Raw genomic sequence first — 11,750 nt, 5'->3', positions numbered from 1 at the left:
CTTTTTTCTAACTAATCTTTCTTTCTAACTAAACTTTCTTTCTAACTAAACTTTCTTTCTTTCTAACTAATCTATCTTTCTTTCTTACTAATCTTTCTTTCTTTCTTACTAATCTTTCTTTCTTTCTTTTTTCTAACTAATCTATCTTTCTTTAACTAATCTTTCTTTCTTTCTAACTAATCTTTCTTTCTTTCTTACTAATCTTTCTTTCTTTCTTTTTTCTAACTAATCTATCTTTCTTTAACTAATCTTTCTTTCTTTCTAACTAATCTTTCTTTCTTTCTTACTAATCTTTCTTTCTTTCTTTTTTCTAACTAATCTTTCTTTCTAACTAAACTTTCTTTCTTTCTAACTAATCTATCTTTCTTTCTTTAAACTATTTAAAACTTTAAACTACTTCAAACTACTTTAAACTTTAAACTAATTTAAACTTCAAACTACTTTAACCTTCTTCAAACTTTCTGGTCCAAACTTTCACAAGCCAACTTAAAGGTTGTCTCGACAAACTTTTTAATCTAGTTTTTTACTATGAATCTTTTGAACATTGCACAATTCACATGTTTTAACGCTTGCTACACATTGGATTTGATTAAACAATCTTCAAAGTTATAGCATTTTGCTTTACTCAGCATTTGCTTTATACTCATACACTGTGGTTTGCTTAATTTTACAGAGACTTAAGTTGTTGAAGGTAGAACTGCAGCAATTGGCTCCAAATTACATAACATTACACAATCATCTGAAGTTGTATAATATGGGGCTCGAACCCACTATCTCTGTGTCAGAAGGCTGTCACTCATCTCTGTGGTGAAACGAGTGCTACTACTCGCTTCGGGGGAAGGGAAAAATAGATAGAGCTGGGGTCCGTGAGGATGGGGGAAAAAAAGAATTTTTTTCAGTTTATTTACAGTGCCAAACAGGAAGCCAGTCCACAGTGAAATATATACACAGGTGCGCACAAAACTTACAGTACCAAAAATAAATCAAATAAAAGCATTGAGATTATTGTATTATTGTGGAGAAATGTCCGCAAGCCATCGGACCGGCGTGTGCACCCGCATTGCCGACGGCAAAGTCAACAGGTGAGGACGGGAATGGAGAGTGAATGCTGCATGTATGCTAGTGCGTTTGTGTGTGCGTGCCAGTGCTGCTCCCTCAACGGTGACGATCAGACAGATTTGTCACAATCTCATTGCGCCACTGGGAAGTTGTGTTTTTGCCAAGATGCAGAAGGCGGTTTGGCTTGTTTGGATACATGATTTATTAAGTTGGCTTGTGAGAGCCAACTTACTGAAATCCTATTTAAGCTTCTTCTTTTTCTTCTTTTTCTTCTTAACAAAAAAAATCTGACTCTAACTACTCCTAGAGCTTTAACTCTACATACTCCAATCTCGGCTCAGACACTCAGACTGTTTTGACCCGAGTTACTATATCTTTTCTAACTGATTTGACTTTCAGTTTTCTTAAAAATTAATATTAAAAACATTAAAAATCCCATAGACTTTCATTGCAGAATGTTCAAATTGAGCCAAGGCTACGGTGGCCCAGTAGTGCACAAAAACTCAAATCTAAACATCCTGAAGCCCTAGACTCAATTAAACTACCATTCAATGTACTAATAAACTTATCTATCTATCTCTCTTTTCTTTCTTTCTTTCTTTTTAACAAATATTTCTTTCTTACTAATCTATCTTTATTTCTTTTTAACTAATCTTTCTTTCTTTCTTTCTTTCTTTCTTTCTTTCTAACTAATTTATCTATCTTTCTTTCATTCTAACTAACAAAGTAATATTTGACCAGTAGTATCTGTACTTTCACTCAAGTAAGGAAGTTGTGTACTTTGTCCACCTCTGCAGACAGGAAATTAAAATTCATTCTTTATTCATATATTTTTATCTTCAAAGAATGTGAAGGCAGTGAATGCAAATCTCTTTCGTACTTTTCCTTCTGTAGCTCCTCTTTCCCCATATGCGATACACACTCCAGATCAACATCATGGCCTGGAATCAGCTGATATCCGAGGATGGGGCCATTACAACGGTATGCATATGGCATGGTTAAAGAGGCACTAAAGGTTCAATCTTCAATTATAATCCAAAACACTTTTTGTTGAATTTAGTTCACTATCCTGTGTACCTGCAAACATATCTTGTAAGATTGTTAAAAAAAGACACATAATGGCTCTTTAATGTTTTCTGTGATGACTGACTTCTTGAACAGTAGATTGCTAGATTGCTTTTACTAAATTGATTATTTTTGTATTTAAATGTTGGGGAAATGATTATGTGATTTGAGGTGCCAGAACTTTGTTTATACAGTAGCCTTTGATCTAACTGTATGTCATGTCTTCTCTCTGTTAATGTGCCACTCTTAGTATGCAGGAGTAGGTGGAGAGTCACTGGTAAAGTTGGTGAAGCGTGCGACTGCCTCCCTGACCTACAGCGCCCTCTGTCTCCCCGATAACATCTCTGAGAGAGGCCTGGAGACTGTGCCACACTACTACTACAGAGATGACGGGATCAAACTGTGGGAAATCATCAACAAGTATGGCTACCAGTGGACTCTAGTCTAGTGTTTTATTGATGGGCATTATGCTTTCTACTCTCTGTGTGTGTGTAGAGCTGTAGAGCTGATCTAAAACATCCTGGTGCAATTTCTGATTCATATTTCAACAAATACAGTCGCAATTATACAGGTTCATGGGTTTAGTCAGTAAGCACATGCTGTACATGTACTGTGATGTAAGTTGCTTTGAATAAATCCCTGCTTAAGAAATAAAAGCAAAGCAAATCTACAAGTAAAGCTGTAAATAAGTAAAGCTGTAAAACATCTGACTGTGGTTGCTTACAGGTTTGTTGCAGCTTTATTGTCACACTACTATCAACATGATGTAAACGTGCAGAAGGACACCGAGCTGCAGCGCTGGATCAGTGAGATATTCACCAATGGCTTCCTGGGAAGAGTTTCCTCAGGTCAGATATCAGTCCCTTCATTAGATCAATAGACAAAATTAGTTTGGTTTATGGCTCCACTTTCCATTTGTGTGTGTGTGAGTAAGTGTGAGTGTGTGCATGTATAAACATCCTGAACTGAGTTCCTCACAGCAACAGCATTACATTCTTCTTCCCAGGAATACCATCATCTTTTCAGACATTGAAAGAGCTTATCAAGTTTGTCACCATGGTGATCTTCACTGCATCAGCCCAACATGCCGCTGTGAACAATGGACAGGTCAGTCAGTACAAGTCAATTTAATTTCAATCACAGAGCCATTAAAGCTGCAGTCAGTGATCCTAATCTCATTCACTTTTCCTCAAATCCAGTGAATTGCTCCACACATTCCTCTAGCTGTACGGTCCGTGTCACGTGTTCATGTGTTTGGAGTCGTGTATAGTTCTGTTCTAGTGTTTTGCGGCCTGTGTGTTAAGCCGACGAGCACTGTGGGATTTTGGCCACGATTTGGCCGTCTGGGACAAATTTAGCAAATCCTAAATGATTCCTCTGATCTTTGGCTAAAATCTGAAGTCTTTGACCGTTAGTTTGACATGTTCACCGACAGCCGATTAATGACCGTTGCAATCACAGTTTACCTCCGACAGAATTCTGGCAGTGTCATGAGATTTGAGTCTTCTCCTACTATGACCATCAAATTGTCATGATAAGCCATGATCAAAATTAACGTTAGAAATTTCTGTGTAGCCACCATTTTAATCTTGCGTGTAACGCAGCTCACGGTCACCGAATGTGTCATTGATTGATGATGTAAATCTCCTGACAAGTTTTCTTGCATTTGTCCGTTTTTAACACGTCTTGACTGTCGTACAGTCTGATATTTATGATAACTGAGATCTTACAGTGTGACATGGCTTACAGCGAGGATCATGTTCATACAGTCTGACAAGCAACCTCTTCTTGCTTGTTTATGGCGGTTGGCATACAACTTTTAGGTGCATTACCGCCTCCTGCTAGTTAGGAGTGTGGGTCAATATGGCATCACCCATAATACTATTCCATATATATTAGGGGTGTAACGATACATGTATTTGTATTGAACCGTTCGGTACGAGGCTTTCGGTTCGGTACGCATTACAAACCGAACGATTCGTTGGACCATTTTTCCTGCCGACCAAAATCTGCCGACAGTAGGTTGAGGTAACAACCACTGAGGAATGGTTGACCATTGCACTGTTGGACTTACGGGAATTTCTTCCTTTCTACAGTTTTTCTTTTGATATTTTAGGAATTGTCCATCCAAAACTTTTGATTTCTCTCTTTTCTTTTTCCCAGCATGGTTTTATAGGTTCTCTGGCTGGATGTTCTTGATTGTGTCCCTGTATATTGACCTAGTATTTCAAAGACGGTTGTATTCTTCTGAGTTCTAGAGGCATTTCTCACATTTCAACCTGTAATGCTGCAGTTGGAGTGGATCTTATAGCCCCTCTGCATAATCTTAATGCCCATTGTTGAATTCTATCCAATTCCTTCAGCATGCTATTAGCAGCAGATTGAAACACTATACACCCATAATCAAACGTTGATCATATTAGCCCTGTATATAAACTTCAGCGCTGACCTCTCCGCATCCCATTCCTTGCCCACCAAACATCTCATTACATTTAGGACTTTTTTGCATTTATACATTATTTTCTGAATGTGTATTTTAAATGTTTTTAATCAAACCATATTCCCAAGAACTCAATTTAATCAATAATCTTAAATTTTAATACTTTGTCAATCTTATGTTTTGAGAAAGACGTTGTTTTTGTTTTATCAACAGAAAACCTAAATCCCAATTGATATGACCATTTTTCCACTTCTGAGATATTGTATTTTCCTTTCAATAAATTCTACATTCCTCCCCCATTTCCAAATTGCTCCATCATCTGCAAATAGGGAAAACCCTATCCCTTTTTAAATGTTTAAAAACACATCATTATTTATAAAAGAGAATAATAAGGGACTGATTATGCTTCCCTATGGTGTTCCATTTTCTACAGTCATATTCCATGAGAACTTCTGCCCAATTTTAACTTGAATAGATCTGCCAAATAAAAAATCTTTAATCCATCGAATTAGTTTTCCTTTAAATCCTGTTTTTCTTAATTTATCAACTTTTCTATTATGGATAAAATATTTTTTTCTATTATCTATTACATCTATTATTATTAACTATGTCCCTTAGTTTCCAAATAGTATGTAAGTTTTGATTAATCAATTTCTCCATTAATGTACATATGAGACGTCAGAGCGATTGCTCTGTAATCATTTGGACTGTTGCCTTCCTTCCCTGTTTTACGTATTGGCAGTATTATAGCTTCTTTCCAGCAGCTAGCCAATTTTCCAATTTCACGTATCTTATTATATAATTCAGGTACAATATGTTCAGATGATTCACTTAATTTAGATATCATTATATAACTAATCTGATCTTTACCCGTTGCTGATCATTTATTATTCCTTAATGCCTTATTTAATTATTCTATTGTAAATGGTAAATTTAATGTATCATTCACTTCTTCATCTTCTATAATTACATCTCTATGTTTTGTTGTCTCCTCGTGTCCTCTCTTACCTTCTACACTAATATTTTCTGAGCTATGAATTTTTACAAATGTTCTCATAATCATTTCAGCTTTCTCTTCCTCTGTAATTGCTGTACTCTCATTGGTTGTTAGTGTTGGATATCTATACTCTCTCTGCTAACCCCATTCCTTTTCCTTAGCATACCCCACATCTTATCAATTTCGACTTCTCTTCCCACTGTATCACAAAATGATCTCCAATATTCCTTTTTTGCTGTTTTAACTTTTCTTCTCACATTTGCTTGCATCTTTTTATACATGATCAGACCCTCAAAGTTATGAGTCTTTGGCCCTGTCCCATTTCTCCCCTCTTAAAACTTCCACTTGGTTTTGAGTGCCCTCGAAAGTAAAGTCCCCTCAACAAGGGAAGTGGAGTTGAAGATCTTTCCCTATGAAATGGGACACCACTATATGCAAATTAGCGCGGCAAACCTCACTACGTCACACGCAGCAAACCTCACTACGTCACGCGCAGCGTCAACGTGTCTACTACTACTACTATTTTAATTCAGAAAATGCCGGTTCCAGCTGTTGTGTGGCCTGTGTTCGTTTATCTACGTCTGATGAATCAACAGAGAAGACATGTGGAATATAGAAGGCGCATTCGCCATATTTTTGTCTGTAAAAAAATACAGTTTTGTTTGTGCTTATAATAGCACTTTTTACAATCAAACACCTCCCGCAACTTAGAATCAGCAATTTTACAACAATCACTGATTGTGCTCAGTGCGGTTTGGGTTTAACGTTAGGGAGAAGTGACAGCGCGCTGTGAAGAAAAAGATGAAGCACTAACGTTAGACGAATGCGGCTAGTTTTTAATAGTTTTACCTCACATCTTCTTTTTAGAATCCTTGGAAGCCAAAATCGAAAATAAAATTAGATGAACCAGATCAGATGTATATTTAATGGGCAGACTCTCTCGAAGCACTCGGCAGATATCATGAACATCGTCATATAGATAGCTTTGTGAAATATTTTCTAACATTAGTGTTCAAAACTTAACAGTCCAATGGATGTGCATCAAACTAACATATTCCAATATATTTAGAAATTTTAACATGCTTATTTGTGAAAATATACTTCAATTGTTCCTTTCCAGCGGTGTCCGCCATCTTGTTTAAAAACATTTGGCTTGCTGAGTCCGCAAGGTATCCTGGGTAATTTCATCTTCCACTTCGTTTTGATGTTTTGAGGGTTGATTTTAAGGGGAGAATAGCACTCCCCCTTGCTCTTTGGAGTATTGGGACACCCTACCCCTACATGAGAACCCGCAAAAACAAGGGTTAGGGCAGAAATCTAGGGCAAGGGGAGGTATTGGGACAGGCCCTTTAAGTCTTTTAAATGCTTTGTTTCGCTCTTTTACTGCTCTCCCACGTTCCTCAGTCCATCATGGAACAATCTTCTTTTTGCTATTTCCTTTACGCCTAGGAATTAACTGACCTGCAGCTTTCTACTATAACTCCAGTCATTAATCGATTTAATTAATCTATTTCATACTTCATAATAATTTCTCTCAATCTTCCATCACTTATTTCCCTGAAGTCTGCTTTGATTAATACCCATCCTCCTGATCCATTCATTTAATTTGTTTCTGCCCGTGTACCTATTTCTATAAAAGTGGGATAATGGGCCCTCCCAAACATGATTTGTTTTTTTTAACTTCCCACCAACATACCCCTGCTATTGATTCAGATACAACTGTAATATCAACTGCTGTCTCCTATAACGTTTATTTTTGTACCATCCCCATTATTAATACATACTAGTTTTTTCATATCCATTAATTTTTCTAACTTCTCCATTCATATCATTATATTTATCCCATAATGTATGATGACCATTGAAATCTCCACAATAAATAACTTTTGACAGTCCCTGAAAATTTTCCAATGATAGTTTCTTACATGGATTATAATAATTAGCTACTTTAATATTACCACCATACTTCGATTATGATACATTCCAGTTATTTACCTTTTACAATTATCTGGTAACACTTCACAATGAGTATCATTAGTTAACATTAGTTAATGTATTAACTAACATGAACTAACCATGAGCAATACATTTGTTATAGTATTTATTAATCTTTGTTAACATTAGTTAATAAAAAAATAAAGCTGTTCATTGTTTGTTCATGTTAGTTCACTGTGGATTAACTAATGTTAACAAGATTTTAATAAAGTATTAGTAAATGTTAAAATTAACATGAACAAATATTAATAAATGCTGTATAAGTGCAGTTCATTATTAGTTAATGCTAACTAATGTAGTTAACTAATGTTAACTAACGAACCTTATTGTAAAGTGTTACCAATTATCTTGTACTGTATAATCTGTTTGATAAATGTAACACACCCACCTCCATTACCACCATCTCTGTCTCTCCTAATATTATCATTGACTGCTATTATGAAGTCTAATGATGTTTTCACCCAAGTTTCTTGAATGCAAATAATATCTGGTTTTGACTCTAAATGATTAATAAAACCTTTGAACTCCTGTCCATTTGCTATTCAACTTCTAGCGTTCCATTCAATGACAAACATTAACTTTGTCCATTTTGGCTAGATGATTTCCCTTCAGACTCAAGTATTCTATTGATTTGTTCCCAGGATAGGTCTTTGAATGACAAGAAATTTTCTGCACCTTTCACAATTAGTTTTATGTCTCACTTGATCAGTACAATTAATGGCTATGAACAGAATGTTCACTGATATCTCTCTTGGGTTTCCTTGTCCTCTACAGTTTCTTTCACCTGTATTTGTCTCCTCCATTGTTTTTACCTTTTAACTCTTTTCACTGCCTCTGCATAGCTTATGTTGTTCTCTTTTCTGACTTGTTGGATTTCCACTGCTCTTTTCCTTCATATGTTACCCTGTGATCCCCACCACAATTGCAGCATTTTACCTTTTCTTTTTCTCCACAATCCTCATATCTATGCCCCCCCCCCCCCCTCCCTCATCTGGCTTATCTTTTTCCTTTCCCTTTACACACAGCAGCTTTTGTCCACTACAGTTTTTTTGCATATATTTCCAATGAGTAACACTTTATTCCTCTGTTCCTCAGTTTTACACTTAATTATGTTTCCATCACAGAGAATGTTTGGCATTTCTATCTCCCCCAGCTTCTTTCTTAGTTCCTTGGTAAGTGCAATTGGACTCAATCCTATATGCTCATCCTCTTTCCTAAGCATACGAATAACTTTAAATTCTTCTTTTCCACCTTTCTTCTAACCATTTGTTTATCTTCCAAGGAACTATTTTATTCCAGACCCCTTTTCTGACTCATGTTAGTTTTGTGTCTATACCTTTCATTGTGCCTTCTTCCTCTCCCCCGCTCTCTTTCCCCTCCTATCGCCATCCATTCCTCCCTATCCATTTCCTCATCCTCATACCACGAACCAGCCATCCTGTCCCAGTCACTAACCAGCTCATGCCCTTCCGCCTGTGTCTGAGTGTCCACCTCGCATGAGCGTCGTTCGTCAAAGGAAACGTCCCGTCTAGTGATGATCGGGCATGAACAAGCGCACATACGGCCAGACACTAGAATTGCCCTGATGATTGACATTCACAACACCTGACAAGCAACAACTATTCTAAATCCCACAGTGAGAACCTAGGCTGCGTTCCAAACCGCATACTTCCCTACTATTTAGTATGGGAAAAAGAGCAGGCGAGCGAAAAAGTATGTATGAATCCAAAAGAGTAGGCGAGAATTACCTGGGTGACGTACTAATTATCGCGAGATTCGGACTTAAGTGCGTTCGAATATGCCTACTTTCCTACTATATAGTAGGCGAAAACAGTACGTGAAGGAAGCAGTACGTTCGAAACATCAGTATTCATAAAAGAGTATGGGAGAAGTTTCCCGGATGGCTTACTGCTTCCGGCCCGATTTTTGAGCGCTCAACCGATGGATACTCTTCTATCCCAGGAGGCCACGCGAGAGCATACGTCATTATCAAACATCACGGAGATCAGCGACGCCGGGGGTTTCCAAATGTGAGTAAACACGGTTCCTTATGTGTTAAACTACAATAGAGTAAACGTTTTAAGTGCTGAAGGTGTAAAGTAGTTAGACAGTATATTATAGCTGTGATTTTGCTGTAAAAACATGTTTTGTATAGCTAGCTAACAGGGGAGCCCTAAGCACACGTAACGTCTATAAAGTGGATTTACATAACCATATACATCTTAAACACGCTTATTTAAAATGTCTATTTACATCTGAAAGGAAAATATTGTAAGTATTGACATATTGCAGATGAGCACATCACAACATGAAAAAGACATCTGAGTGATGTATGTGTGGCATTATCATAGGATAGGATAACGTTAATTCACTGTTGTCAACACTGTTGACATTAGACTAATGTGCTGTAAATAAGGTAAATAAACAAATCTATAAAGTAACTAAACATGTTTTTATTCAGACTGGTGTGAGCACTGAGGATGAGGAGCCCAGAGCTGAATCCTGGAAACGGTGCCATGGATGAGACTGTCATAAGATCTCTCCATCTGCCCTTATCGCCTCAGATTGTGAAGCGCAGCGCAGCAACAAGCTCCGGCACGAAGGCACGGTCACCTCTGGTGAATTCATCAGAATAAAGCCGCAGAATGGGAACCGCTGTGTTGAGATGGCAGTAGGATGTGGGCTTCAGCGCCCAAATACATGCTTGTAGTTTGAATAAAGATTTGTTTCATGTGCATGCATTTGTTTATTGTGTGATGGTTACTTTTTGTGATAAAGTCACATTAGCTGCCACCGCTGGGGAAGCAGCACTGGCACACACACATACACACATATATATACGCACATACATACTGACCTCGTTCACGTCGATGCTCCCTGCCTTTGCCGCTATCATCGGAGCGGGTGCACACGCGATGCTGATAGCACATGGACATTCTTCCATTTCTCCACTCTCCCTTCCATATTAATTCCCGGTCATTTCATACACTTACACTGCACTGTCTTGTTGTTTCGCCTCTGTGTTGTTTGTCTGTGTGGGCGTAGTCAGTCCTCCGGCGGGAAAGTTTAGCCGGCCGAACCGAACGATCGAGTGGCGGCCATTTATGACGTCATGGCCGGGTCGCGCCGGCGAATCGAAACCGGAAGCTGACGAAACCATTGTCTAGTGTGAATAGGTGTTCCTGTGGGTATTTGAATGGAAAAATTATGTGTTAAGTGGATTATGTGTGAATGGTTTATGTGTTTATTATAATATATATATATATATATATATATATATATATATATATATATATATATATATATATATATATATATATATATTTATTAATATATATTGGGATTAATTATTATGGATAATCAAATAGATGAAGTATTTGTATATGTATTAACTGTTATATGTTCCGGGAATTGGTGTGGCCCAAAAAGGGGCGGGGTTTGGCCTATTTAAGCCAAGGCCAAACCTAAAGTCAGGACTTGTTAACCAAGTCGGAAGCGAGAGTGCAACTGTGGTGCCTCAAGCAAGGAAAACCTTTGTGTGCTGTAGATACGTTTTTTTTTTTAAAGAGTTTGTCGTTTTTGTTTTTCTGTTGTTATACTTTTTAGGTTTTTTTTATTTTTTTATTTTCTTTTGTGGGCACCTGTAAATATACTTCACTGTGGACGGTCTTCTTATTGGCCCTGTAAATAAATTCCACCTTGCACGAAGTGTTTCTGCGAGTGCGCCATCCTTTACATCCGTTCACGGACTCACATTTCTCCCCGAAGGCGAGCTGGTGGGCTCGTCTTTATCACATATGGTGGCAGCGGTGGGATGGCTACTCGCAAGACAGCGCCAAAAGGGAAAAAACCCAGGGCTGGGTTGCAGTCACAGAGGAAGTTTGCGACGATGGAGGATGAGGCTTGGAATTCGGCGGAGACTACAGAGGAAGAGGAAGTGATGGCAGAGCTTCCTGAGACCTCAAAAAAGTCCAGGTCACCACAGACTGAGCCAATCGCTCCAGTCGCTACAACTGGGGAGGGAATGGTTTCCCTAATGCGTCAGTTCCTTGATGCACAGCAGCAGAGAGAAGAGAGATATATGCAGGAGCTCCGGGGTCTTCACGAGTCTATCCGGCAGTCGACTCGTCCTGCTGAGACGTTGTCCGACAGCGAGAGCCCGCGAATGGAGCTACCAACGCCATCTGCTCAGAG

General features: G+C 38.1%; 1 protein-coding gene across 2 annotated transcripts; it reads left to right on the top strand.

The window, feature by feature from the left end:
* Positions 1 to 1,915: 1,915 nt before the first annotated feature.
* LOC143724313 (hydroperoxide isomerase ALOXE3-like) lies at positions 1,916 to 3,270 on the top strand. Of its 2 annotated transcripts, none has more exons than XM_077217319.1 (4): positions 1,916 to 2,040; positions 2,375 to 2,544; positions 2,851 to 2,972; positions 3,131 to 3,270. In XM_077217319.1, exons 1-4 carry the CDS (start codon positions 1,969 to 1,971, stop codon positions 3,253 to 3,255), a joined length of 489 nt encoding a protein of 162 aa, XP_077073434.1. In that variant the 5' UTR covers positions 1,916 to 1,968; the 3' UTR covers positions 3,256 to 3,270. The 2 variants fall into 2 exon arrangements, with proteins under 2 accessions (XP_077073434.1, XP_077073435.1); XM_077217320.1 differs by having other exon boundaries at positions 2,009 to 2,074.
* The last annotated feature ends 8,480 nt before the right edge of the window (positions 3,271 to 11,750 follow it).

The sequence above is a fragment of the Siphateles boraxobius genome, unplaced genomic scaffold (assembly GCF_051911475.1).
Source record: "Siphateles boraxobius isolate OS27281-9 unplaced genomic scaffold, OSU_SipBor_1 72, whole genome shotgun sequence".
NCBI lineage: Eukaryota > Metazoa > Chordata > Actinopteri > Cypriniformes > Leuciscidae > Siphateles > Siphateles boraxobius.
Note: the sequence above shows the minus strand (reverse complement) of the source record. Positions and strands in the feature narration are given on the sequence as shown.

What these genes read in the sequence shown, in the direction of transcription:
- LOC143724313 (XM_077217319.1), top strand. Translation starts at nt 1,969, where the DNA reads ATGCGATACACACTCCAGATCAACATCATGGCCTGGAATCAGCTGATA. An exon ending in AGGATGGGGCCATTACAACG is followed by an intron (nt 2,041 to 2,374) that starts GTATGCATATGG and finishes TGCCACTCTTAG; the next exon opens with TATGCAGGAGTAGGTGGAGA. An exon ending in CTGTGGGAAATCATCAACAA is followed by an intron (nt 2,545 to 2,850) that starts GTATGGCTACCA and finishes GGTTGCTTACAG; the next exon opens with GTTTGTTGCAGCTTTATTGT.